The following is a 25,410-nucleotide window of genomic DNA, read 5'->3' as shown; positions in this document are numbered from 1 at the left end:
AAAAAAAAAAAAAGAGAGTAGGAGCTAGATGAGCAAAGGGGCAGGAGCATATTCCAGACAGGGTATCGTAACTATAGGCAAAGACATACAGGTAAGTTCAGTGCTCTTGGCATAAAAGTTCAAAGTAAAGGCTGGGAGGTTATGAATTAAAGAGGTGCCAGGTCATAGATGTTACATTTCATAGCTTGGACTTGATCTTTTAAGTCAGTGGTTGACAATAAGCAAGCTGCAGTACACTGATATGTTATGAATCCACTACAAGTGTCCTGCCAAAGCTTGACCAGGGTGTAAAATTTATATATATGAATTATCATGTATGTATGAATTAAGCTAGAATGAGCCAGCAAATAGGCAAAAGGCATAGCATCCAGGCAAAGATTATGTGTTTAGCAAAACACTGAAAATCTCTGCTTATAAAAACATGTTGGGTTAAGATTTCATCTCTACCATGGTAGGAAAATAAAGTAGGGGATGGATTCTCATGTTGGTTTATCCAGTTTCAACCTCCCAAGTACAGGTGCTAGTGAGGAGCTTTTTCTTTCTTCCACATCACTACCTCTTCCACTTGTTCTGGGCCATTTAAGAGGTTCATATGGAGTAATTCAGATACAGTAATAAAGCAAAGCTTCAAGATCCAGGCTGCTTTCACTGCTGCTGTGTGACCTGCAGGCAGCTGACAAAGGCCTCTAGGGGTGTGGGTGGAGAGGAACTTGGTGTGATAAGGGAAAGGGAAAGGGCAACTAGAAAAACAAAGTATCTCAGTTTATCTCCAAATTTTTCCTCCTAGAGAAGCAAATCATTTTAATCCAATAGTGTATCACTGAGATGAAGAGTGATAAAGTGAATGATACAGATCACAGATATTTTAGCTGCCAAGGAACATTATACTGGTATACCAATTCACTGTAATTATTGCTGGTCTGGTGGTTGCTGGTGTTAGTCATCAGGAAAGGTCCTCATGGACCAGTTAACTGACCCTTGTTCTAGTCTTACAGCTCTAAATAAGAGTATTTGGAGGTCGCTGTTTTACCCTGGGGAGGTGAGGGTGATAAATGAGTCCGTGCTCAAGGTTCACATCCTGTATGCTGGAGTTAACAGTTGTTTTTTTTTTTCCAAGACAGAGTCTCGCTCTGTCGCCCAGGCTGGAGTGCAATGGCGCAATCTCGTCTCACTGCAACCTCTGCCTCCTGGGTTCAAGCAATTCTTCTACCTGAGTAGCTGGGATTACAGGCGTGAGCCGCCACACCCGGCCAGTAACATTGTACTATACTAAGACTGATGACATTCACCTAGTTCAGATGAGGTAGTCCACAGCCTAGATCCAGACTAATCTATCTGCAAAACTATTCCAATCTAATGGAAAAGAGTAGACTTCAAGAATGACAGTTGTGCTTTCTGAAGGGTCCTTATACCTACTCATCCCACCCTACCATCCTACATGCCCGAGAAGATAAGTAATGAGTCAGCCTGGTACACTCAGTTCCACTAAAGAAGCAGGATGATCTAAGTATCCAATTTCCTTATGATAAGGCAGGGAAAAAAAATCATCCTTTTTTTTTCCCCATTAGAATCCAAACTAAGATAAAGGAGACAGAAAGACATCAGCAATTTTGAGCAAAATGTTTACATTTATATTGAAATATACACTAAAACAGAATGAGTTATACTAGTCAATGAAACTTTGCCAAAGCAAAATCACAAACTTCCATTGGGGAGGTCTTGTCAGCTAGCAGCAGGGATCCCCAAGCTGGAACATCAAGCCTGGGGGATCCCTCTCCAAAAAGCCTCCTTTCAAGAGGCCCCAACTCACTTCTCCCACATGCACCCACACGGATTTAGGAGCTTGGACATGCTCCTCATTTTCATATATTTTTAGTTCTTCTTCACTGCAATAAATATAAAGTTGGCAATGCTCATACACCACAGCACAGACAATATTTCAGGCTTTAGCATACAACTGTAAACAGTGACTAGGTTAAATTAAAAAAAAAAAAAAAAGTAAGTTAAATTGGATTTTTTTTTTTTTAAACAGAGACAAAATTCCTAAGAGCTGGGCATGAGCTACTCAAGATTTGTTTTGTTGGGTTAAGGTTTCTGACAAAAGATTCTGGTTTAGGCAGATGCCCCTGACAGTCCAAGTAGACCCAGGGTGGTAGCCAGAGCACTGTCTACGGCAATTGAGAATATATGGACTGGCAGACAACCTGCACCAGATCAACCTTGGCAGTAAGTACATCTTCAAGCTGCCACATTTGAGATATGACCACAGACATCTTTATAGTTCCATCATTGGCTGCCATCGTAGCAGGAATGCGTGGGCAAAGGAATAAAAATTTGCTGGGAGAGGAAGAGAATAGTATCTCTGCTAGCTGCCTGGAAAGTTGGCCCCTTAATCACAGTAACAACTAGGACATTTCACTTGGACAGTGCATTAAATTTATAGATTTTTTAAAAGTACAAAGACTAAGCACTAAGTTCTGTCACTGAAGCAAATTGGGATGTCAATCAAAGAAAAATAGATTATTTTTGCCTAAAGTAGTGCAAAGAAATCTGGCAAAAAAATGAAAGTGAACTCAATATCTGCACATCAGTAATGGGGCAGAATCTTATTTAAAAGGCTAGTGGTTCAAATACTATTGCTTGAATAGCTCTGGTAGATATAAAATATAGTAACATCTGAGGTTTATACACATGAGCAAAGGAGCTGAAGACAAGCTCGCAAAGGGATATTTGATCCTCAGTCAAGAGAGAAGCTAAAAGCGCATGCTGCAGGAGTAACCTAATGGATTTATTTGGACTGTACTCCCACCTTCTGACAAACAGAAAAAGACCTGGATAGAAAACTGTCTTTCCACATACAAATATCTGGCTTAATTCTTCTTCCTATACAACTAAACCTCAGCTAAGAAAAAAACTCTCGTGAAAAACTCAACCTGGGCTACTAAAAATAAAAAGGAAATTTTTAATATCGTAAACAAGTTTAGTAAACACCATGTGGATTTTCTGTTAATGAAGACATGATACATTCAAAAAAGTGTAGTTTTTTTAAAAAAGAACATAACCAAAAAACTTTCTACAAAGAGGCTTCCACAAGAAAAAAATGAGCCCAAGTTCTATCCCTCAATCAGAAATCGGTCTTAGCACAAATCAGTAAGCCCTCTTCCAACACACAAAAGCACTGAAATTTGCCTTTCAAGTATGTTACTGCATTTGAACATTAAGCAGAATCACTGCAAAGCATATTTTGATGGGTTACTTCAATACCCACCTGGTCCAGTTCAAAATATCTGTAGATCCAGTTTGTACACATTCCATAGGTATACTCATTAAACCATCTATTATCCCATTATTTTTCAAATGGCAGTTCTTACAGCTCAAGCAAACATTAAGATCATAAAGAGCGCCTTGAAACAAATTCGCAGATGAAGTACATTAATGAGACACCTTAGAAGTGAAACAAACCTAGTTCTTTTTTTACTAAAATGATGGGATAAAGGTAGTGTCTATGCTGAAGAGCAGCTTCACTTGTTTCCCCATGGAAAAAGGCCCACAATTTTGGATAGTAATTTAAAAACTAAGCCAATAAGGCTAGGCGCAGCTCATGCCCATAATCCCAACACTTGGGGAGACTGAGGCCAGGGGATCACCTGAGGTCAGGAGTTTGAAAGCAGCCTGACCAACATGGTGAAACCCTGTCTCTACTAAAAAATACAAAAATTAGCCAGGTGTGGTGGCATGCGCCTGTGATCCCAGCTACTCTGTAATCCCAGCTACTTGGGAGGCTAAGGCAGGAGAATCGTTTGAACCCAGGAGGTGGAGGCTGCAGTGCGCCGAGATCACGCCATCACACTCCAGTGGGCAACAACAGTGAAACTCCATCTCAAAAAAATGAAACAAAAAACAACTAAGTCAGTAAAAAAAATTGAATATACATCTTAAGATATTATAAAACTTGAAATAATGTCAGGTGCTATGGAATGGGAAACAGAGTTCTGATTCCCCCACCCTCCAAAAAACTGTAACAGGTTTTAAGGGAAAACCCAGAACTCTGAATATGAACAGTAATACACAGACTCTATAGCACAGAACACCACACAAGAATGAGTTTTATAGCAGTACTACTATCATGAGAGTAACAGGCTGGAGACTATACTTCCAGCAATAGGGCTCCTAGGTCAAAAATGTGTTAAAAGCTTGTAATGTCAATGAGAACCAAAAAAAAAAAAACCAACAAAAAAGGGGGGGGGATGAGGGGGAAAAGAGAGGAAAGTCTGCATGCACGGGTCTATTATAGACATGATATTCAGCAGCATAAAAATAACACCCTCCAAAGAGTCCCCCTACTGGGGCAAAACCTGTTTTTCACTGCTAAGCATGGAAAAGATGAATAAAGCAGAACAAATTCACTTCCAACTATAGCATCTTCCGTATTTGAATGACAAGCATCTTCAACCTGATGCTACATGTTAAGAAAATATTCAGTATACATATGAATCTAAGCAACATAAAAACAAAAGGCTAAATTATGAACCTTAAAAAATTGGAAAAAACATGTTTTAAAGCCAAGTAGGTATGATTCTGATAATTATTATATAAGACATAATCCACAGAAATAAAGGCCAAGAAAAGAATCTTCATATTGTTCAGTATTTAGGCTTGATGTTGTCCTAGGAAAACAGTGATAACTCAATGTGTTACACATACAACTAAAAAGTCCCCTTCTGGTTTCAAATGAATTTAAACAACAATCTTCCTTGGCTAATTTTTCTCCTTTGTCAAACAAACCTTCTATATACAGGACCAGTTTAAATCCCTCCTCCCCTTCAAACACTAGATATGAACATCCAGGAACATTCTACAATGCAAAGTGCCTTAAGAAAGAGAAGGATTCTGTAGTGCCAGTGACAGAACTGATCTGAGGAGGCTGAGATGCTATTAACACTGATGGGAGCCAGTCAAGCAATGGTGGTGTGTTTCTCCTCAGGTGTTTCCTCCAACAACTGCATGATCAGTTCATGCAGGGGTTTGCAGATCTTTGCGTAGCCCCCTCCTGTCAGATGCAGAAAATCAAACATGTCGTGGCAGGAGATGGCACCGTCCGAGTGCACAAAACCCCCATCAGCATCCAGGAGCTGCACGTTGGCAAGCTTCGGCAGTGAAACCTTAAGGAGTTGGTTCACCTTGGCGTTCTTTTGCCTCAAAGGATTGGGTTTCTCACCTCGAGGTAACAAACCCTGGTGCAGAGCAGAAAACATTAAATTAGAAGATTCACTTATTTTTCACTACTTATTATTTGTAACTTCAGATATTCCTGGAACATCTCCATTTGGCACCTTCTACACTTTTGATTTGTGAAACACTGGAAAATACTGGTTTGAATGAAAGCTGACCATTTCTTCTTAGTTTCCTCATGGGTTCCCTTACTCCTGTCCCTTAATTGCTGGTATGCTTCAGGGACCTGTCCTTTGGCCCAGTGCTCTAAATATTTTAGCCAGATCTCTTCCTAGAGCTTCAGAATTGCATACTGAACTTTCAGCTACAGAACCAAACTGAAATGTTCCTGAGGCGCTCCCAACTGAACACATCCAAAAGCAATTCACTGAACTATGCTCTTCCTCTTTATCAACTGGTCACTCCAACATCTGCAAGTCTCTCGTCCCATATATCTCATCTATTTATCATTAAATTACTCAACTCTTGCATTCTAAATGTCATTTTCTTTTCTCCACCCCGACTGTATACACTGCTATAGCTCAGGAACTTATCTCCAATCATCCTAATCAATATAAAATCTCCTGATTGGTCTTCAATACTTCTAAACAAGGATGTGTGGATAGAAGATGGCCTGGTATGGGGAATGACGAAACCAGTAAGATATTAAGATACATTAGAGAAGAGGTCAACAGAAGTATGATAAACTGCTTCCACCTCAAGATTCTCTATATTCACATATCCAATGTTGTCTGCCTTCAATCCATTCCCTATTTGGCTGTCAGAATAATCTAACTCATAGATACATACCATCTATTAATGCCACATGGAACCTAAACCATAATATACCATGAGAAAGACAGGGAATGAATGCTGTCTTGATAAATCAGAGCCTAAATATCTGTACCCTAAAACAGAGATGCGTCTTAAATTCATTTTTAACTTGTAATTTAAAATACTACTAAATACGTTAAATACTACTGATCCCTTCACCCTGGAATAACCCTGGAATAACTGTTTTATTTTGTCTCCTTGTAACCCTTTTCCAACTGCATATATGCTAGGATTAGGCATGAGCCACCATGCCCAGCCAAGCAACTCTAAATGTAACATACACATTAATATTCCAACTTTTCAATTAAATACACCATAAAGTCTGTTTTCACATTGCCCTCATAATTGTAATGTGATTGCTGCTATCATATTCAATGCCTTATGTAATCATTTTCTTGATACTACTATTTAGGTTATTTCCAATGTTTTAGTATTATAGATAACACCGTAATTAACACTTCTGTATATCCATGTTTTGTGTGTGTGTGATGGAGTTACATTTTTGTTGCCTAGGCTGGAGTGCAATGGTGCAATCTCGGCTCACTGCAACCTCCGCCTCCTGAGTTCAAGCGATTCTCCTGACTCAGCCTCCCAAGTAATCCCATGCCTGGGATTACAGGCATGTGCCACCATCCCTGGCTCATTTTGTATTTTTAGGAGAGATGGGGTTTCTCCAGGTTGGTCAGGCTGCCTCGAACTCCCAGCCTCAGGTGATCCGCCTGCCTCAGCCTCCCAAAGTGCCGGGATTATAGGCATGAGCCACTGCATCTGGCCTGTATATCCAATTTAAAAACAAAGAATGTGGAGGACTTATTCAGCAACATTCACACAACAAGTATTTCCTAAGCAACTACTATGTACTAGTTACTGTACTTCACAGGTGGACTCTTAACAACACAATCCTTTCTAGAATAAGGTAGGTCTAAACAAGTACATCAACAAGTAAATGAAATGCCATGTAATAAAAAAGATCTGGCTCCCCAGCAACTGTGGAAAAAATCCAAACACCCCAACAGCATACAAATTCCTACGTGGCCTGGTTGTGGACTCTTTCTCCTAACCATCCCAGGCTCAAACTTTATGCTGCCTCCTCTGCTCACCCAACAAACACATACACGTACAGGCCTTTGCTCGTTTTATTTTTCTATAATACCTTCTTTCCCCTATTTGTCTGGAAACCAATGAACTCTTTAAATGCATATGTCAACTTGTGTTAAACACGTTTTCACCTTACTCCAAACAGTATAATCCTCTATGTTGCAGTCTCCATATACTAAACTGTGAGCTCCTTGAGAGAAGAACTATGTCTTATTCATTTTTGTATGTTCGGGAACTAGGATAGTGCCTTATACATGGTGATTCTCAGGTGTTTTGAATAAATGACTATCTTCCTAATACCATCTCACTAAAGAACTAAATTTGTATCAGATTTTACTAAAACATGCTTCAAACTGAACTAAGAATATCTACAGCTAGACTTTTATACTGAAACAGACAGCTATTCACCTTTGAGACCATGAAGATTTAATGCTTTAATTCTACAAAAGGGCAGCACCTTTCTGTTCAGGGTACAACTATTAAGTATCAATTTTCTTGCTAATGAAACTTTTAATGTTTTAGAGAAGATTACAATGTCTATTCTAATATACCACCTTTAACATATTAGCAGTAGAACAGGACACCTCTAACATAATCCAACTATAGGTCTAATACAAAGACTCAGGATTCAGACAAATTTCATGTGCAATTGTGCAAAAAATTATGGAGGCAATAAAAAAGGGTTACTGAGGCACCAAATGGTTTTCATACTTCTAAACAAGGATGCATGGATAGAAGATGGCTCCACAGCTGGTATGGGGAATGACAAAGCCAGTAAGATAGTAAGATACATTAGAGAAAAGGTCAATGGGAGTTATGATAAACTGCTTCCACCTCAAGATTCTCTATATTCATGAGCAATCACATTTCTAAAAAGATCCCTTAGCTGACCTAAAGATATCAAACTCTCTACCCACCAAAGACTACATACCAATACAATGATTTTGGCCTGTGGCTGCCTTGTGTTGATAAGTTTTACGATGGCCTCGATCCCACCAGCTACCTCTTCTGCTGTATTTTCGTGGTTGTTTGTTCCTACCCAGACAACAATGACCTGTAATTGAACAAAGAAAAAAGGGGGAGAGGAGATAAATAGCCAGGAATAAAGGAATGTCCAACATTCAGATGAAAATCTTATTTTTTCTTTTTGGGATGGGGTCTCAATCTATCACCCAGGCTGGAGTGGAGTGGCACGATCTCAGCTCACTGCAACCTTCACCTCCTGGGTTCAGGCGATTCTCCTGCCTTAGCCTACCGAGTAGCTGGGACTACAGGCATGCACTGCTATGCCCAGCTAATTCTTGTATTTTTAGAAGAGACCGGGTTTCACCAGGTTGCCCAGGCTGGTTTTGAACTCCTGACCTCAGGTGTTCCACCCACCTCGGCCTTCCAAAGTGCTGGGATTACAGGTGTGAGCCACCACACCTGGCCAATCATCTTATTTCGAAAAGCAAGAAAGAAAAGATAAACTTTTCAAATGCCATTGGCTAACTTCATCTGGGCAGCTATCTTATTAAATTTTCTCTTAAGAGAGACAGTGTCATGCTACATTGCCCAGGCTGGTATTAAACTCCTGGGCTCAAGCCACCTTCTCTCCTTGTAATCCCAGCACTTTGGAAGGCCAAGTGTGAGCCACCATACTCAGCCAGGACAGACATCTTAATGGACTGATTTACGCCTCATATCATATATCAGGTTAAATTCCAAGTGTAATTAATACTTAAGTAGCAAAATTGTACTAGGAGGAAACGAGAATTGTATCATCATGCAGCAGGGAAGCCAATTTCTCAAAATCCAAAAAATTATACAAAAAAGATTAATAAATTTAATTGCATAAAAATTAAACCTGGCCCGGCACAGTGGCTCACATCTATAATCTCAATGCTTTGGGACACTGAGATGGGAGAACTGCTTCAGCCCAGGAGTTCAGGGCTACAGTGAGCCACGGTTATGCCAATGCACTCCAGCCTGGATGACATGGCAAAAATACACAGGTACACTCAAGGAAAAGGGTCACAGAGGTGGAGGCTGGATGCAATTTTAACAAGTTTTTCTCTTTATTTATTTTTGAACCAAGAGTCTTGCTCTGTTGCCCAGGCTGGTGGTGTGATCCTGGCTCACTGCAACCTCCATCTCCTGGGTTCAAGTGATTCTCCTGCCTGAGCCTCCTGAGTAGCTGGGATTACAGGTGTGTGCCACCATGCCTGGTTAACTTTTGTATTATTATTATTTTTTTTTTTTTTACTAGAGACAGGGTTTCTTGAACAGAATTCAAGACCACCATTTTGGCCAGGGTGGTCTTGAACTCCTGACTTCAAGTGATCTGCCTGCCTCGGCATCCCAAAGTGCTAGGATTACAGGCATAAGCCACCACACCCTTCCAACAAGTTTTTCTCTTTAGAAAAAAAAAAAAAAAAATCAGAGTCTGGCATGGTAGCTCAAGCCTATAATCCCAGTATTTTAGGAAGACGGGGCAGGAGGACTGTCTGAGGCCAGGAGTTTGAGACCAGCCTGGGCAACATAGCTAGACCAAGACCCTCTCTACAAAAAGAAATTTAAAAATTAGCTGAGCATGGTGTCACATGCTTGCAGTCCTAGCTATTTGAGGGGCTGAGGCCATACGGTCATCTGACTCCAGGAGTCCGCGGTTACAGTGAGCTATAATCATGCCACTGTATTCTAGCTTGGGCAACAGAGAGAACCTGTCTTAAACAAACAACTTTCAATGAAAGCACGTTTTGTCAGAGCTCAGCTTTTGCTCTTTCTTGAGAGTTGAAACAATTATACACAGTGTGCCAATTCAGAGTATTTATGTTGTGATAAGGTATTGGGTAGAGGTGTTCATTTGTTCACATCTGCTTCTAATTTTCTTCAGAAGAACTTGAAGGCCTTGATTACCAATTTGTTTATATGCTTAAACAGATCCAAAATTACTTCCTGAAGTTCATCATGGCTCTGCTCCCCTGGCCCACCTCTGAGCAGTTTCCCCCTTATACTGTCCAAGGTCTATGCATTCTACAGAATAGCATAACTCATTAGCATCAAATCTCTTCCTTCAACTGAAGAAGATAATTGTAAGAATTACAAATACAACCCAATAGGCAAACAATTAACTAGTTTCTTAATTATATATTTTGATACATTCTTAAGCAATGACTGTACTTAAAGAGGCATTAAACAAATAGTGAAACAGGGCTTTAAAGAAGCAATTTTTTTTTTTAACTACCAGTTTCAGACAATTTAACTATCTGAAAAAGACTTAAGATTAATGAGATTCTTTAACATACAAGTTTCACTTCACCTTAGGCTTAATATTCTCCAGTTCTCCATTCTTTAGTCTCCACAAAACATGTCTTGTTGTATCTCCCCCAATTCCAAAATTCAGTGCATGAAGCGGGGAAAAAAGCTCTCGCCATATCTAAAAAAAGAAAAACTTGATTTAGTTTAGCTAAAACTAGTGGAAAGTTTAATCTTTCAGTGTTGCAAGGCATTAGAAATAATTTCCATTTTCTGTATTCAAAGATAACACTGCAGTAGTGTGACATTCACTGTCTACAGGCTTTGAAGATGCCACTGTGTAATTCAGTTCTTAATGTAGCCTTATGTCTCAGCTCAAAAAATGAGTCACAACTCAATCTCATACCCCCTAAAAGGTACCAACATTCATTCATTCATTCATTCATTTATTTAGAGATGGAGTCACCCTCTGTGGCCCAGGCTGGAATGCAGTGGTGTGATCTAAGCTCACTGCAGCCTCCACCTCCCCAGGTTCTAGTGATTCTCCTGCCTCAGTCTCCCTACACAGGCACGTGCCACCACGCCTGGCTAATTTTTTTTACATTTTTAGTAGAGATGGGGTTTCACCATGTTGGCCAGGCTGGTCTCGAACTCCTAACCTGAGGTGATCTGCCTGCCTTGGCCTCCCAAAGAGCTGGGATTACAGGCGTGAGCCACAGCGCCTGGCGAGGTACCAACATTTATAATTAAGCTGTCAACTCAAAAAACTCTCCTTTCCACTTATTCAACTATAGAAACAAGGTGAAGTAAAAACAAGAGATGAAGAAATTTAGAGTCCTAGAGCTAAAAAGAAATAAAGCTATCTTTTCTTTTAAATTTCCCTTGGTGCTAGGCATAGTGGCCCATGCCTGTAATCCCAGCACTTTGGGAGGCTGAGGGGTGTGGATCATTTGAGGCCAAGACTTTGAGACTAGCCTGGCCAACACGGTGAAACCCCATCTCTACTAAAAATACTAAAAATTAGTCAGGCATGGTGGCACATGCATATAGTCCCAACTACTTGAGAGGCTGAGGTATGAGTATCTCTTGAGCCTGGGAGGTAGAGGTTGCAGTGGGCTGAGATTACGCCAATCATTCCAGCCTCGGCAACAGAGTGGGACTCTGTCTCAAAATAAATAAAATAATAAATTTCCTATGGAAGAATGCCTAACCCTAAAAGATTGAGAATAGATTACTACAAAAATACATAAAATAAGAAAATGGCAAAATATAAATAAGAATAACTAGGATAAATATATAACAGCAAATACAAATAGGAAATAGTAAAATACAAACAATAATAACTGAAAATCTGACTAGACCAAATAAGCTTCTCAGTAACCAGAGTAAAAGAGGAAGTTTCATTATAAACAATGCTTCAGATCAGAACATATCCAAATTAAAAGAAAATCCCTTTAGGTAGCTTGGATTTCTCTTATACCCTCAACTGCAGCTTCTCTAAGAGTCACGAATAAGTTTGTAAGTTCAGCTCAGAATGAAAGTTTATTAGTAATGAATGTAAATACATGAATAGCCAAAAACCACCTTCACCCCTTCCACCTTTACCTCATATTGCTGCATCAACTGCACCATGGAGTCTCCCACAAACAGTACATCAGGCTCTTTGTCTTTACAGTCCAAAACAAATCTGTTGTGCTGGTTTGAAGAAGAAAGAAAAATTAGTTACTGGCCCTTCTGGCTGGCTGTGATGGCCCATGCTTCTAATTGCAGCATTTTGGGAGGCCAAGGCAGGAGGATCACTTGAGGTCAGGAGTTTTGAGATCAGCCTAGGTAATATACCGAGATCCCATCTCTACAAAAACAATTTTTTTTTCTGAGATAGGGTCTGGCTCTGTCACTCAGGCTGGAATACAGTGGTGCGATCTTGGCTCACTGCAACCTCTGCTTCTGGGGCTCAAGCCCTTCTCCCACCTCAGCCTCCTGAGTAGCTGGGACTACAGGCTCGTGCCACCACACCTGGCTAATTTTTTGTATTTTTTTTTTTTCAGAGACAGAGTTTTACCATGTTGCCCAGGCTGGTCTTGAACTCCTAAGCTGAAGCAATCTGCCCACCTCAGTCTTCCAAAGTGGTGGGATTACAGTTGTAAGCCACATACCCAGCCAAAATAATTTTTTTTGAATGAAAAAAGAAACTTATTTCTTTCCCTGTGAGACTTCTTGGCCTACAAAGAACAGCTGTCCAACCAGTTACTGTTGTTAAACATTTTATTCGTCTAACCCTAAAGCTTATTCCTCTCATTCTTTAAATGAACTGTTTGAACTTTCTTCTCACCCTTACCATACTGATCATTTTAGTACTTCCAAGAAACCCAGAATACTGAAACCAGAATAGAAAAATACATTTAATATGCTGTTTAAAGTTTATCTTTCCTCCAACTTTTACTAAGAAAATTGCAGATACAGAGAAAAGCTCACATAGTACAATGAACATATATACATCTGCCTTTTATGTTCAACAACTAATGATATTTTCCCACTTGCTTTATCTGTATGCATGCGTGCATGTTTGCTGAACTGTTTGTGAAGTAAAATGCAAAAATTAGGATTCTTCACCCTTAATCAGCATGCATCTCCTAAGAGTAAGGACATCTTCTTATAAAACACAAACAACAACAAAAAAAAAGTAAAAGAAAACCACAAACTATTATCATAACTAGGAAAAGAAACAATAATCCCATAACATCTAATATTCAGTCCATATTCAATTTTTCAAATGGCTCCAAGACTTGGATAAAGTATTATATCATTTTTTTCAACTATGATCCAATCAGGATCCATATATTTTATTTGAATGCAGACTTTGAAAATATCTACTTTCAAATATGAGACACTGGCAAACTAGGACTCAATCCTTTTCAGTCAAATCGAAGTTTATAAACAGTAATCTCCTCCCAGAATGCCTCTTTTTGTTCTCAAGGGATGAGACACTTTTTAAAATGGATTTTGGCCAGGTGTGGTGGCTCATGCCCATAATCTTAACACTGCAGGAGGCCAAGGTGGGAGGATAGCTTGAGCCCAAGCATCTGAGACCACCCTGGACAACATCGTGAGACCTGAGGGAAGGGAAAGGGGAAAGGGGAAAAAGGGGTAAGGAGAAAGGGATGAAAAGGGAAAAAGGGGGAAAAGGGAAAAGTGGAAAAAGGGGAAAGGGGAAAAAGAGGAAAGGGGAAAGGAAAGGGAAAAGGGAAAGGGAAAAGGAAGGGGAAGGGGAAAGGAAAGGAGAGAGAAAAAGAAAAAACAAAACATATTTAACCCATCAATGCTAAAGGACACAGTTTAAATTTTTATTTTTATTTTATTTTACTTTTTGAAGACAGAGTCTCACTCTGTCACTCAGGTTGGAGTGCAGTGGCTCAATCTGAGCTCACTGCAACCTCCACTTCCAGGGTTCAAGCAATTCTTGTGCCTCAGCCTCCAGAGTAACTGGGCTTACAGCTACCTGCTACCATCCCCAGATAATTTTTGTATTTTTAGTAGAGATGGGGTTTCACCATGTTGGTCAGGCTGGTCTTGAACTCATGACCTCAGGTGATCCACCTGCCTCGGCCTGCCAAAGTTCTGGGTAATCAGGTGTGAGCTACCACGCCCAGCCAGTTTAAACTTTTATATTCATCCCTTGAAACAAATTTACACAATGCTCTAGGTCTGCAGTCAAGGTCCAGGAAGAGGCCTACTGTCTTTTTTCCCCCCCCCAACAGATGGAGTCTTGCTATGCTGCCCAGACTGGACTGAATTCCTGGACTCAAGTGACCCTCCTGCCTTAGCCTCCCCACTGGCAAGGACTACAGGTGTCCACTATCATGCCTAGCTTTCCAATGCTGTCTCTTTTTCACAAACTCTACATTCAACTTTGTTTCCCTTAGGAATTAAGGAAGAGTTAGTATTTAAGTATTTCTGTTGACAATACCAATGCAGATGAGGCTGTGGTAAAACTCAGATATTCAGCCACAGGTAAAGTGTACAGTGACAAAAACGCTTCTGGAAATAATTTTACAGATTATGAAAACACCCCTGGCCAGGTGTGGTGGCTCATGCGTATAATCCCAGGCCTCTGGGAGGCCAAAGTGAAAAGATCACATGAGCTCAGGAGTTTAAGACCAGCCTGATGGGGCAAAACCCCATCTCTAATTAAACAAACAAACATACATACATACATACATGTAAAAAGAAAGAGAAAATACTTCCTCTTTTAGGGTGACAGTATTAGGGAAAGCTTTTTCCTTGCTTCCATATTTTGTGCAAACACATTTTAAAAATTACTATTTCAGTAAATATTTTTAAACTGAGGAGATATCATGTTTCCCAGGCTGGTCTCAAACTCCTGAGCTCAAGCAAGAGTGATGACCAAGAATCAAAGTTTAGTGAACAGATGTTTTTTCCTATCACATCAACTCCCTATTGCAGATACTATAGTGCACACTACCTTTCTTTCCTTTTTTTGAGATTTTGAGACAGGGTTTCACTCTGTCACCCAGGCTGGAATACAGTGGCAGCTGTGAGTGACAGCTTATTGCTGCCTCAACCTCCCAGGCTCAGGCTGGGGAGGCCTTAGGTGATCCTGCCTCAGCCTCAGGTGCATTTCACCATATCTGGCTAATTTTTTTTTTGGTTATTTTGTTTGTAGAGATGGGTGTTGCAATATTGCCCAGGCTGGTCCAAACTCAAGCGATCCACTCACCTCTGCCTCCCAAAGTGCTGAGATTACAGGCCTGTGTCACCATACCCGGTCCCAACTACTTTTTGACACCAATAAAATAGCTCGTGTTTATAGAGTCATGGAACTTAAGACTGCTATGGTAAAGGTTCTCGTACTTTTATCCATAAGTATAATAGTTGTAATAAATTTGGAAAAATAGAAAGGACCAAAACAACACATCTATAATCCTACCACCTTAACCTAGTAACTATGACCATACTGGAGTATTTTCTCATTCTTTTTCATGTCCTCTGTTACCCCTTTTACATAGTTTAAGCATTATGTACACCTCTTTCTGGCTCAGTATGTCTGGGGCCAGAAAAACCAACATTCAAATTCTAGTTTACCCACTTTCTAGTCCAGTGATCTTAAGCAAGTACATAATTTGCGTCTTGGTTTTAACATCTGCTGGCAACTCCATTTTAAAGTTGTTAAAGATTCCCAGCTATCGTCTGGCATGCACTAGGTACTTGATAAATGGCAGCCATTATAGTTGCACTTATCATCCTAGAAACATTTTTCATATATATATATATATATATATATATTTTTAGAGTTGGGGTTTCACTGTATTAGCCAGGATGGTCTCCATCTCTTGAGCTTATGATCCGCCCGCCTCGGCCTCCCAAAGTGCGGGGATTACAGGCGTGAGCCACCACGCCCAGCCCAGGAAACGTTTTTCTATGTACCAACATAGTTTTTATAATTGTTAACTTTTAATGGTCATATATTCTTTTTCTGAGACAAGGTCTCACCCTGTAACCCAGGGTGGAGTGCAGTGTATGATCATAGCTTACTACAGCCTCAAATTCTCAGACTCCAGTGATCCTCCTGCCTCAGCCTCCCCAGTAGTTGGGACTACAGGTACACATCACCATGCCCAGCAATTTTTCTTTTCTCTGTATCTTTTGTAGAGTCAAGGTCTTGTGTTTCCTAGGCTGTACTTCTGGCCTCAAACAATCCACTGGCCTCAGCCTCCCAAAGTGCTGGGACTACAGGTGTAAGCCACTGCACCTAACATAATACTCTACTGAATGCACTCAATGACACATTTTTATTTGCTTTTTTGAGGGGTAAGGGGAATGAGGGTCTATGTTGCCCAGGCTGGTCTTGAACTCTTGTACTTAGGCAATCTTCATGCCTCAGCCTCCTGGGTCACACTCTTCTTCCTGTGGACAGACTTGCCAGTGGCCTCTTACTTTTTGTGAATCTAGTAAGTATGATAAAGGGATATATACCTATTTTCTTTTTCCTATGTTGGAAATTCTTAGGTCAAAGGAAATCGGTATTTTTATGGATTTTTGGACATATTTCCAAATTCCTTTTTTTTTCTGGAGACAGAGTGTCGTTCTGTCACCCAGGCTGGACCTCCATCCTCCACTCCCGGGTTCAAGCAATTCTCCTACCTCAGCCTCCCAAGTAGCTGGGATTACAGGCATGTGCCACCACACTTGGCTAATTTTTGTATTAGTAGGGACAGGGTTTCACCATGTTGCCCAGGCTAGTCTCAAACTCCTGACCTCAGGTGATCCACCTGCCTCGGCCTCCCAAAGTGCTGGGATTACAGGAGTTAGCCACCTCACAGGGCCCCAAATTCTTAACAAAAGGGCTATATACCAATCTATAAGGACTCCAGCAATATGTTAGAACGGCTTTTACTGTACTTGCACCTGAATTAGATATTAACATTTCTCTTTCTCCTTCTAATGTTTTTCTAATTTGTACTTTTTGGAAACAAAATTAAACACTTTCTTTCATGTCTATTGAAATACCTATTAGTTCCTTTAGGGTATTTTTATTGATAATAACAAAAGATATCTATGTTTCATCTATAATATATACTGTGTATATTTTCCTTAGTCTGCTGCTGAGCCTTATTTTTCTGGTTAATATGTTATGATATGATTTCTATTTGCCAAGTCTTTCAACATTACCCTTTAAAAAAACTTTTAGGAGGGGCACAAGGTGGCTCACACCTGTAATCCCAGCACTTTGGGAGGCCGAGGTGGGTGGATCACCTGAGGTCAGGAGTTCAAGACCAGCTTGACCAACATGGCAAAGCCCCATCTCTACTAAAAAAAAATACAAAAATTAGCTGGGCATCGCAGCGGGTGCCTGTAATCCCAGTTATTCAGGAGGCGGAGGTTGCAGTGAGCCAAGATCATGCCTCTGCACTCTAGTCTGAGTGACACAGTTAAGACTCCGTCTCAAAAACAAAACAAAACAAAAAACTCTTTTTTATTATGGAAAATATCAGATGTACACAAAAACAGAGAGAGTGACACCTCCACTCAGAGGGAATGAAACCCCATGAATCCATAACCAGCTATAGCAATCATTTAATTTATGGCCTGTATTATTTCAGTCATACCCCCACTCCATCACCAGATTATTTTTGAAGTAAACTTAGGATATATCATTTCAAGTATAAATATTTCAGTATGCAATACTTAAAAATAAAGTCAGGCATGGTGGCTTATGCCTGTAATCCCAACATTTTGGGAGGCTGAGGCAGGAGGATCACTTGGGGCCAGGAGTTCAAGATCATCAGCCTGGGCAATATATAGTGAGACACTGTCTCCACAAAAAATAAAAAAAATTAGCTTGGCATGGTGGCATGTACCTGTGGTCCCAGCTACCTGAAAGGATGAGGTGGAAGGATCACTTAAGCCTGGGAAGCCAAAGCTGCAGTAAGCCATAATGGTACCACTGCACTCCAGCATGGTTGACAGAGCGAGACTCTGTCTCCAAAATATTTTTAAGATATTTGCGTTATATTTTTTCTTACATTTGATTGATTTTTCTCTAGCCAGTGCTCATTAAAGTCTATTAACTTAAGACAAGAATAATGAAGGTATCTAATTTAGTTACTACTCCCCCCGCCCCTGCTTTTTTTTTTTTTTTTTAAATAAAAATAGAAATAGAGAGGAGATCTCACTACGATTCTCAGGCTTGTCTTGAACTCCTGGGCTCAAGCGATTCACCTGTCTCAGCTTCCAAAAGTGCTGGGATTACAGGTGTGAGTCATGACTCCTGGCCTAGTTACGACTTTTCATAAAGGCATAAATGATCTACGTGCCCATCAAAGAGAAAATGGGCAAATCAAGTGTGGTACACTTTTTTTTTTTCAGAGATAAGGTCTCAGTCCGTCTCCCAGGCTGTAGTGCACTGGCACAACCACAGTTCATTGCAGCCTTGATATCCTTAGCTCAAGTGATCCTCCCTGCCTTGGCTTCCCAACATGCCCTGGCCTCCCAAAGTGCTATGATTACAGGCATGAGGCACTGCATACTGCCCTATCTTCAAAAAAAAAAATTATTGGAACAACTGGAGAAATCTAAATGTGGTCTCTAGATTAATAGCATTATATCAACATTACATTTCCTGATTTTAATAACTATCCTATAGTTAATTAAGAAAAATCCTTGTTCTTAAGAAAACATGTTGAAATATTCAGAGGTAAAGGGAAATGAGTGGAAATGCTTCAGAAAAAAACACTATGTTAGTATATACAAATAGATACAGACACAGTGGGGTGTGAGGGCTCATGCCTGTAATCCCAGTACTTTGGGAGGCCAAGAGAGGCAGATCACTTGAGGTCAGAAGTTTGAAACCAGCCTGACCAACACGGCGAAACCCTGTCTCTACTAAAAATACAAAAATTGGCTGGGCGTGGTGAATCCCGGCTGCTTGGGAGGCTGAGACACGAGAATAGCTTGAACCCAGAGTGGCAGGGGTATGAAAGTTGCAGTGAGCCAAGATTGCACCACTGCACTCCAGCCTGGGCAAGAGTGAGACTCTGTTTCAAAAAGCTAAAAACAACAACAAACAAAAACAAATAGATACAGACATAATAAGTAGGCAGATGTGGGCCGAGCTCAGTGGTTCCCACCTGTAATCCAGGCACTTTGGGAGGCCGAGGCAAGCGGGTCGTAAGGTCAGGAGTTTGAGACCAGCCTGACCAACATGGTTGAAACTCTGTATCTACTAAAAATACAAAAATTAGCTGGGCGCATTGGCGCGTTCCTGTAATCCCAGCTACTTGGGAGGCTGAGGCAGGGGAATTGCTTAAACCCAGGAGGTGGAGGTTGCAGTGAGCTGAGATCATGCCACTGTACTCCAGCCTGGGAGACAAGAGCGAGACTCTGTCTCAAGAAAAAAAATAAACAAACAAACAATAATAATAATTAGGCAGATGTGGTAAAATGTTAACAATTGGGAAGTCCAGAAACTGTTAGAAATTTAGAAAGAAGACGAAGACTTCTTTCTAAATTTTGTAACATTTGTGTCGTTTTTAAATTACCGCAAAATAAAAAATCTTTAAATATTTCCTAGTTCCAACATCAGATTGGTGACCAGGCAGGACATTTGTAACATTACATTTTTACTTACAGTAACAAATTATTGTTGACTATTAAAATCCCCCTTTGTACAACCTGTCACAGGATTAGAGTTTGTTTTTTTTTTTTTTTAAAACTGCTCCTTTGGTCAAAAAAAACTCAAAAAATTGAAGAAGCCAGGCATATTGATATGTGCCACTTGTCTCAGCTACATGGGAGGCTGATGTGGGGGATTACTTGAGCTCTGCAGTTTGAGGCCAGCCTGGGCAACACACTGAGACCCTGTTTCAAAAACCAAAACAAAACAGACAAAAAACTGGAGAGACTCAACTCATGTGAATGATATACATGCACTCCCTTTTACCTGAGACATCCATCGGTCATCTCCTTGAATATCTTCTGCTGCATGAGGAATAGCTGCTGGGTTTGAGTCTCCTTGGCTCATTCTATACCTGAGAAAAAATGTCATGTCATGTTTCATTTATTAACAGGAATGTTTGTTATCACTTAAATATTATTATACACATCTTTAAACACTAAGTTTTACTGTGCTTTTGCCTAGAAACTAAACAACTGGGGTTTACTTTCTGTAGAGACAAATTCCAGAACATGCCAGCTTAAGTTCCCTATATAACATCAGTAAACTGCCAGACAGCTTTGAGTATGACTTAGTTGCAGTGCATTACATTTAAAAAATCTCCTCTAAGTCTATACTTTATATCTATATTAGTTTTTCATGATTACATGTTACTGTAAGTACTAAGTGACACAAAGAGTTAGACACAGTACAATAAAATCTACATCAGAGGCTTTTCAGCTGTTAGGAGTTACAACCTTAAGAATTACTCCGGCAAAAAACTTAAAAAAAAAAAAAAAAGAATTACTATGGCAATGACTACAATCCACTGGTTACTAAACCTCACATGGATAACTGTAGTACAGATTATGACAAAAGTCAAAGACCTTGGCAAATGACTTGACAAATGTTTACTAGGTATTTTTATTTTTGACAGGTTTCCACTAAGAACATTTTAGTAATGATGAGTCCAAATATGTCATCTAATAAGTAAAATTCAGCAAAATTGGAATAGAATGACAAATAAACTAGACTACCTTCGCCAAATTCTGGAGAATATACACTAGAAACATTAGGCTCCAAATGCAAAGGCCTATGAAAAAGAAAAAAATCGGGGTTTTGTGGCTTATAGAAAAGGAGGTCATCTTCTATTTAAGCAATCTTTTTCTTTCCCTTGCCATCCTCAAATACAGCTAAGCTTTCTCAGAAAGAAGATTTAGTTATATTCATTCAATATACATATTCACTGAGTACCCAAAACATACAAGGTAGTAGTTTTTTAGACTCTCAAAGTATCAAGTCTCAAACATGAAAGCATACCTTCTTCATTTATGAAAAGTAAATTACAGAAGCAAATAATAATAATACTAATTATGCAAACAAATTAGCTCAGTTCTAAATGATACTAGAATATCATCATGATAAAAAAAAAAAATTATCGGCCAGGTGCGGTGGGTCATGCCTGTAATCCCAGCACCTTGGGGAGGTCAAGGTAGGCGGATCACTTGAGGTCAGGAGTTCAAGACCAGCCTGGCCAACATGGTGAAAACCCGTCTTTACAAAAAATACAAAAATTAGCCAGGTGTGGTGGAGTACACCTGTAAGTGAGAATTGCTTGAACCTGGGAGGTGGAAGTTGCAATGAGCCAAGATTGTGCCACTGCACTCCAGCATGGGCAATGGAACAAGACTTCATCTCAAACAAACAACAACAAAACAATATTAATTTTAAAAATGTGGGAGGTTTTTGTTTTTAAACCAATAAAACATTCTATACTTTCTACGTAATTTTATCTGGGTCTAGCTTCAATTCTAGGCTTAAAACTGGCTATTCAAGTTAAAACTTACACGTTAGTTAATAAAAGTGTTTTGAGACAGGGTTGTTTTTTTTTTTTGAGGTGGAGTCCCCACCTGAAGCCAGGCATGCACCACCGCGCCCAGCTAATTTTTATATTTTTCTTTTGTGCAGACGAAGTTTCACCATGTTGCCCAGGCTGGTCTCGAACTCTTGAGCTCAGGATAGAATCCTGCCCAGCCTAGAGTCTTTTTGAAATACACCCCATAACATACACACTTAGGTATAAACATGTGAATTACTATTCATGTGAATGTTAAATTATAGTGAAGCCTATTTTTTCCTTTTATAGATAAGGGAACTTTTTTTTTATTAAGTTCTTTTAAAAGTTCTAGCATTTCAGTCAGGTGTGGTGGCTCATGCCTCTAATCTCAGCACTTTGGGAGGCCGAGGCAGATCACTTGAGTCCAGGAGTTTGAGACTATCCTGGACAACATAATGAGACCCCATCTCTACAAAAAACTGAAAAAATTAGCCTGGCATGGTAGTGTCTATAGTCTCAGCTACTCAGGAAGCTGAGTCAGGGGGATCGCTCAGGCCAGGCATGGTGGCTCACCTGAGGTCAGGAGTCCAAGACCAGCCTGGCCAACATGGTGAAACCCCATCTCTACTAAAAACACAAAACTTAGCTGGCTGTGGTGGCACGTGCCTGTAATCTCAGCCACCTAGGAGGCTGAGACAGGAGAATCGCTTTAACCCGGGAGGTGGAGGTTGCAGTGAGCCAAGGTCGTGCCACTGCACTCCAGCCTGGGCAACAGAGTGAGACTGTGAAGAAAAAAAAGAAAAGACCATATGAAACAATGATAGGCTGCACGTGGTGGCTCACGCCTATAAACCCACATTTTGGGACACCAAGGAGGGAGGATCACCTGAGATCATGAGTTTGAGACCAGCCTGGCCAACATGGTGAAACCCTGTCTCCACTAAATTAGCCAGGCAAGGTGGCACATACCTGTAATCCCAGCTACTTAGGAGGCTGAGGCATGAGAATCGCTTGAATCCTGGAAGTGGAGGTTGTAGTAGGCAGAGATCACACCACTGCACCCCACCCTGAGTGACAGAGCGAGACTCCGACTCAAAGAAAAAAAAAAGATAAATTCTAATTTATGAAGCCGTTTCACTTATACTTTCCACCACTACTACCCAAATTTAACGGCATTCTGACAACCAGAACAAAACACTTCCACCTCAATCCTAAATTTCTTCATGGGAAAATAAAAAACGCATACAGAGGCATATAGATAGAGAAACCAAAGAACCAAATTGCACTTATCTGAAACTACAAAGCAGGCAGAAATGGAAGGTCACAAAATATTCCTTTTTTTTTTTTTTAAAGACGGGGTTTCACCGTGTTGGTCAGGCTGGTCTTGAACTCCCGACCTCAGGTGATCCGCCCACCTTGGCCTCCAAAGTGCTTGGATTACAGGGATGAGCCACCACGCCCGGCCACAAAATATTCCTAATTAGTTTTTTTTTTTCTTTTGAGACGGAGTTTTGCTCTTGTTGCCCAGGCTGGAGTGCAACGCTGCAATCTCAGCTCAGTACAACCTCCGCCTCCTGGGTTCAAGTGATTCTCCTGCCTCAGTCTCCCCAGTAGCTAGGATACAGGCATGCACCACCACACCCGGCTAATTTTACATTTTTAGTAGAGATGGGGTTTCTCCATGTTGGTGAGGGCAGTGTCCACCTCCCAAAGAACTGGGATTACAGGTGTGAGCCACCACACCCGGTCTTTTTTTTTTTTTTGAGATGGAGTCTCACTCTGCTGCCCAGGCTGGAGTGCAGTAGCATGATCTCGGCTCACTGCAACCTCTGCCTCCCAGGTACAAGCGATTCTCCTTCCTCAGCCTCCCGAGTAGCTGGGACTACAGGCACATGCCACCATGCCCAGCTAATTTTTATATTTTTAGTAGAGATGGGGTTTCACCGTGTTAGCCAGGATGGTCTGGATCTCCTGACCTCATGATCCACCTGCCTCGGCCTCCCAAAGTGCTGGGATTACAGGCGTGAGTCATCCTGCCTGGCCCATCTTTTTTCTTCTTTAGCTATGAATAAGGTGATCTTTCTTCCCCTATGATGGCAAAGTATCTGAGCAAAACTGTGTTTCTTTGTGCCTTCTGCCTCCGATTTTGTATTATTTTGCCAATCGAAATCTTATAATACAAAGTAGCTTTCAGTTTTTACTGATGCCCATGGCTTGGTAACATTTTTAAACACCAGGAAAAGAAAAACTGAGCCACAAACTCATCCAATTTCATCTTTAAGAACAAGGCTGGAAATGCACAACCTAGAAAAGTATGCATACAGAGAATTCAAATATTTTGGAAATTGAACTGCTGTGGCTGGGCATAGTGGCTCACGCCTGTTATCCCAGCACTTTGGGAAACCAAGGCAGGTAGACTGCTGAGCCCAGAAGCTTGAGACCAGCCTGGGTAACATAGTGAATGGTGAAACTCTGCCTATAAAAACACAATTAGCTGGGGGATGTGGTGTGCCACTACACTCCAGCCTCAGCGACAGACCGAGACCATGTCTCAAAAATAAAAAATAAACTGGCTTTTTTTTTTTTTTTGAGATAGGGCCTCACTCTGTTGCCCAGGCTGGAGCACAGTGGAGAAATCATGCTCACTGCAGTTTCCACCTCCCACACTCAAGCCATCATCCTGAATAGCTGCCTGACTTTTTTTTTGTAGACAGAGATCTCACCATATTGCTCAGGCTGATCTCGAACTCCTAGGCTCAAGTGATCCTGTGGCCTTGGCCTCCCAAAGTGCTGGAATTACAGGCATGAGTCATCGCACCCAGCCAGCTGTGTTTTGTTGTTCTGTCCCCGCCCCCAACAGGGTCTCAGTCAGTCATTAGCTGGAGTACGGTGGCGTGAACACAGCTCACTGCAGCACTGATCTCCTGGGCTCAAGTGATCTTCCCATCTCTTCCTTCCAGAGTAGCTGGGACTACAGGTGCACACTACCACACATGGCTAATTTTTAAATTTTATAGAGACAAGGTCTTGCCATGTTGCTCAGGCTCCAACTGTTGTATTCTTTCCAATTAAAATGAAGAATTTGGCTCACGCCTGTAATCCCAGCACTTTGGGAGGCTAAGGCAGGCGGATGAACAGGTCAAAAGATCAAGACCATCCTGGCCAACATGGTAAAACCCCCTTTCCACTCTACAAAAATTAGCTGGGCATGGTGGCACGAGCCTGTAGTCCGAACTACTCGGGAGGCTGAGGCAGGAGAATTGCTTGAACCCGGGAGGCAGAATATGCAGTGAGCCAAGATCATGCCACTGTACTACAGCCTGGCCACAGAGTGAGACTCTGTCTCAAAAAAACAAAAAATACAATACACAAAATGAAGAATTAGCTGTTCTTACAGCCACATAAAAATAAAGTAAGAATGAACTAAGAGCTACCCTGTGGTAGGACACAAACGTCTGAGTGACTCTGGGTTTTCCTGCATCAAGTACAGGGTAATATTGTATGTAACACAGTCATCTTCAGAACGATGAAGCTGTAACGAATAACATTTTTTAAAAGTACCAACAGGGAGGGATTCCACTCCCATCTCACCTTTCTGATTCACAATAATCTCCTCATGTATCAAGTCATTAACTTTAAGATCACAAAAAGAGGCAAGAGCAAGCTCAGTTAGAAAAACCAAGCAAAGGCCGGGTGCGGTGGCTCACACCTGTAATCCCCGCACTTTGGGAGGCCAAGGCGAGTAGATAACTTGAGGTCAGGAGTTCAAGACCTGCCTGGCCAACATGGTGAAACCCCATTTCTACTAAAAAGTACAAAAATTAGCTGAGTGCGGTGGCACATGCCTGTAAGCTTGAACCCTAGAAGCAGAGGTTGTAATGAGTAGAGACAGTCCAACTGTACTCAAGCCTGGGCAATAGAGTGAGACTCCGTCTCAAAAGAAAAAAGAAAGAAAGAAAGAAAAGAAAAAGAAAAACCAAGCAGAATGCAAATAAAAACTCTGAAGAACAAGTTTTGTTTT

General features: G+C 40.8%; 1 protein-coding gene across 1 annotated transcript in view; it reads right to left on the bottom strand.

The window, feature by feature from the left end:
• Positions 1-1,608: 1,608 nt before the first annotated feature.
• Positions 1,609-25,410, bottom strand: part of PAFAH1B2 (platelet activating factor acetylhydrolase 1b catalytic subunit 2) — a 25,883-nt gene continuing 2,081 nt past the window's right edge. The window contains exons 2-6 of the mRNA XM_017523357.2: positions 19,841-19,928; positions 11,986-12,075; positions 10,445-10,561; positions 8,075-8,197; positions 1,609-5,234 (exon numbers count right to left, since the gene is read on the bottom strand). Coding sequence (XP_017378846.1) covers positions 4,956-5,234; positions 8,075-8,197; positions 10,445-10,561; positions 11,986-12,075; positions 19,841-19,921 — 690 coding nt within the window. The 5' untranslated portion in view covers positions 19,922-19,928 and the 3' untranslated portion in view covers positions 1,609-4,955. The remainder of the gene's footprint in view (positions 5,235-8,074; positions 8,198-10,444; positions 10,562-11,985; positions 12,076-19,840; positions 19,929-25,410) is intronic.

This window comes from Cebus imitator, unplaced genomic scaffold, assembly GCF_001604975.1.
Source record: "Cebus imitator isolate Cc_AM_T3 unplaced genomic scaffold, Cebus_imitator-1.0 Scaffold28, whole genome shotgun sequence".
NCBI lineage: Eukaryota > Metazoa > Chordata > Mammalia > Primates > Cebidae > Cebus > Cebus imitator.
Note: the sequence above shows the minus strand (reverse complement) of the source record. Positions and strands in the feature narration are given on the sequence as shown.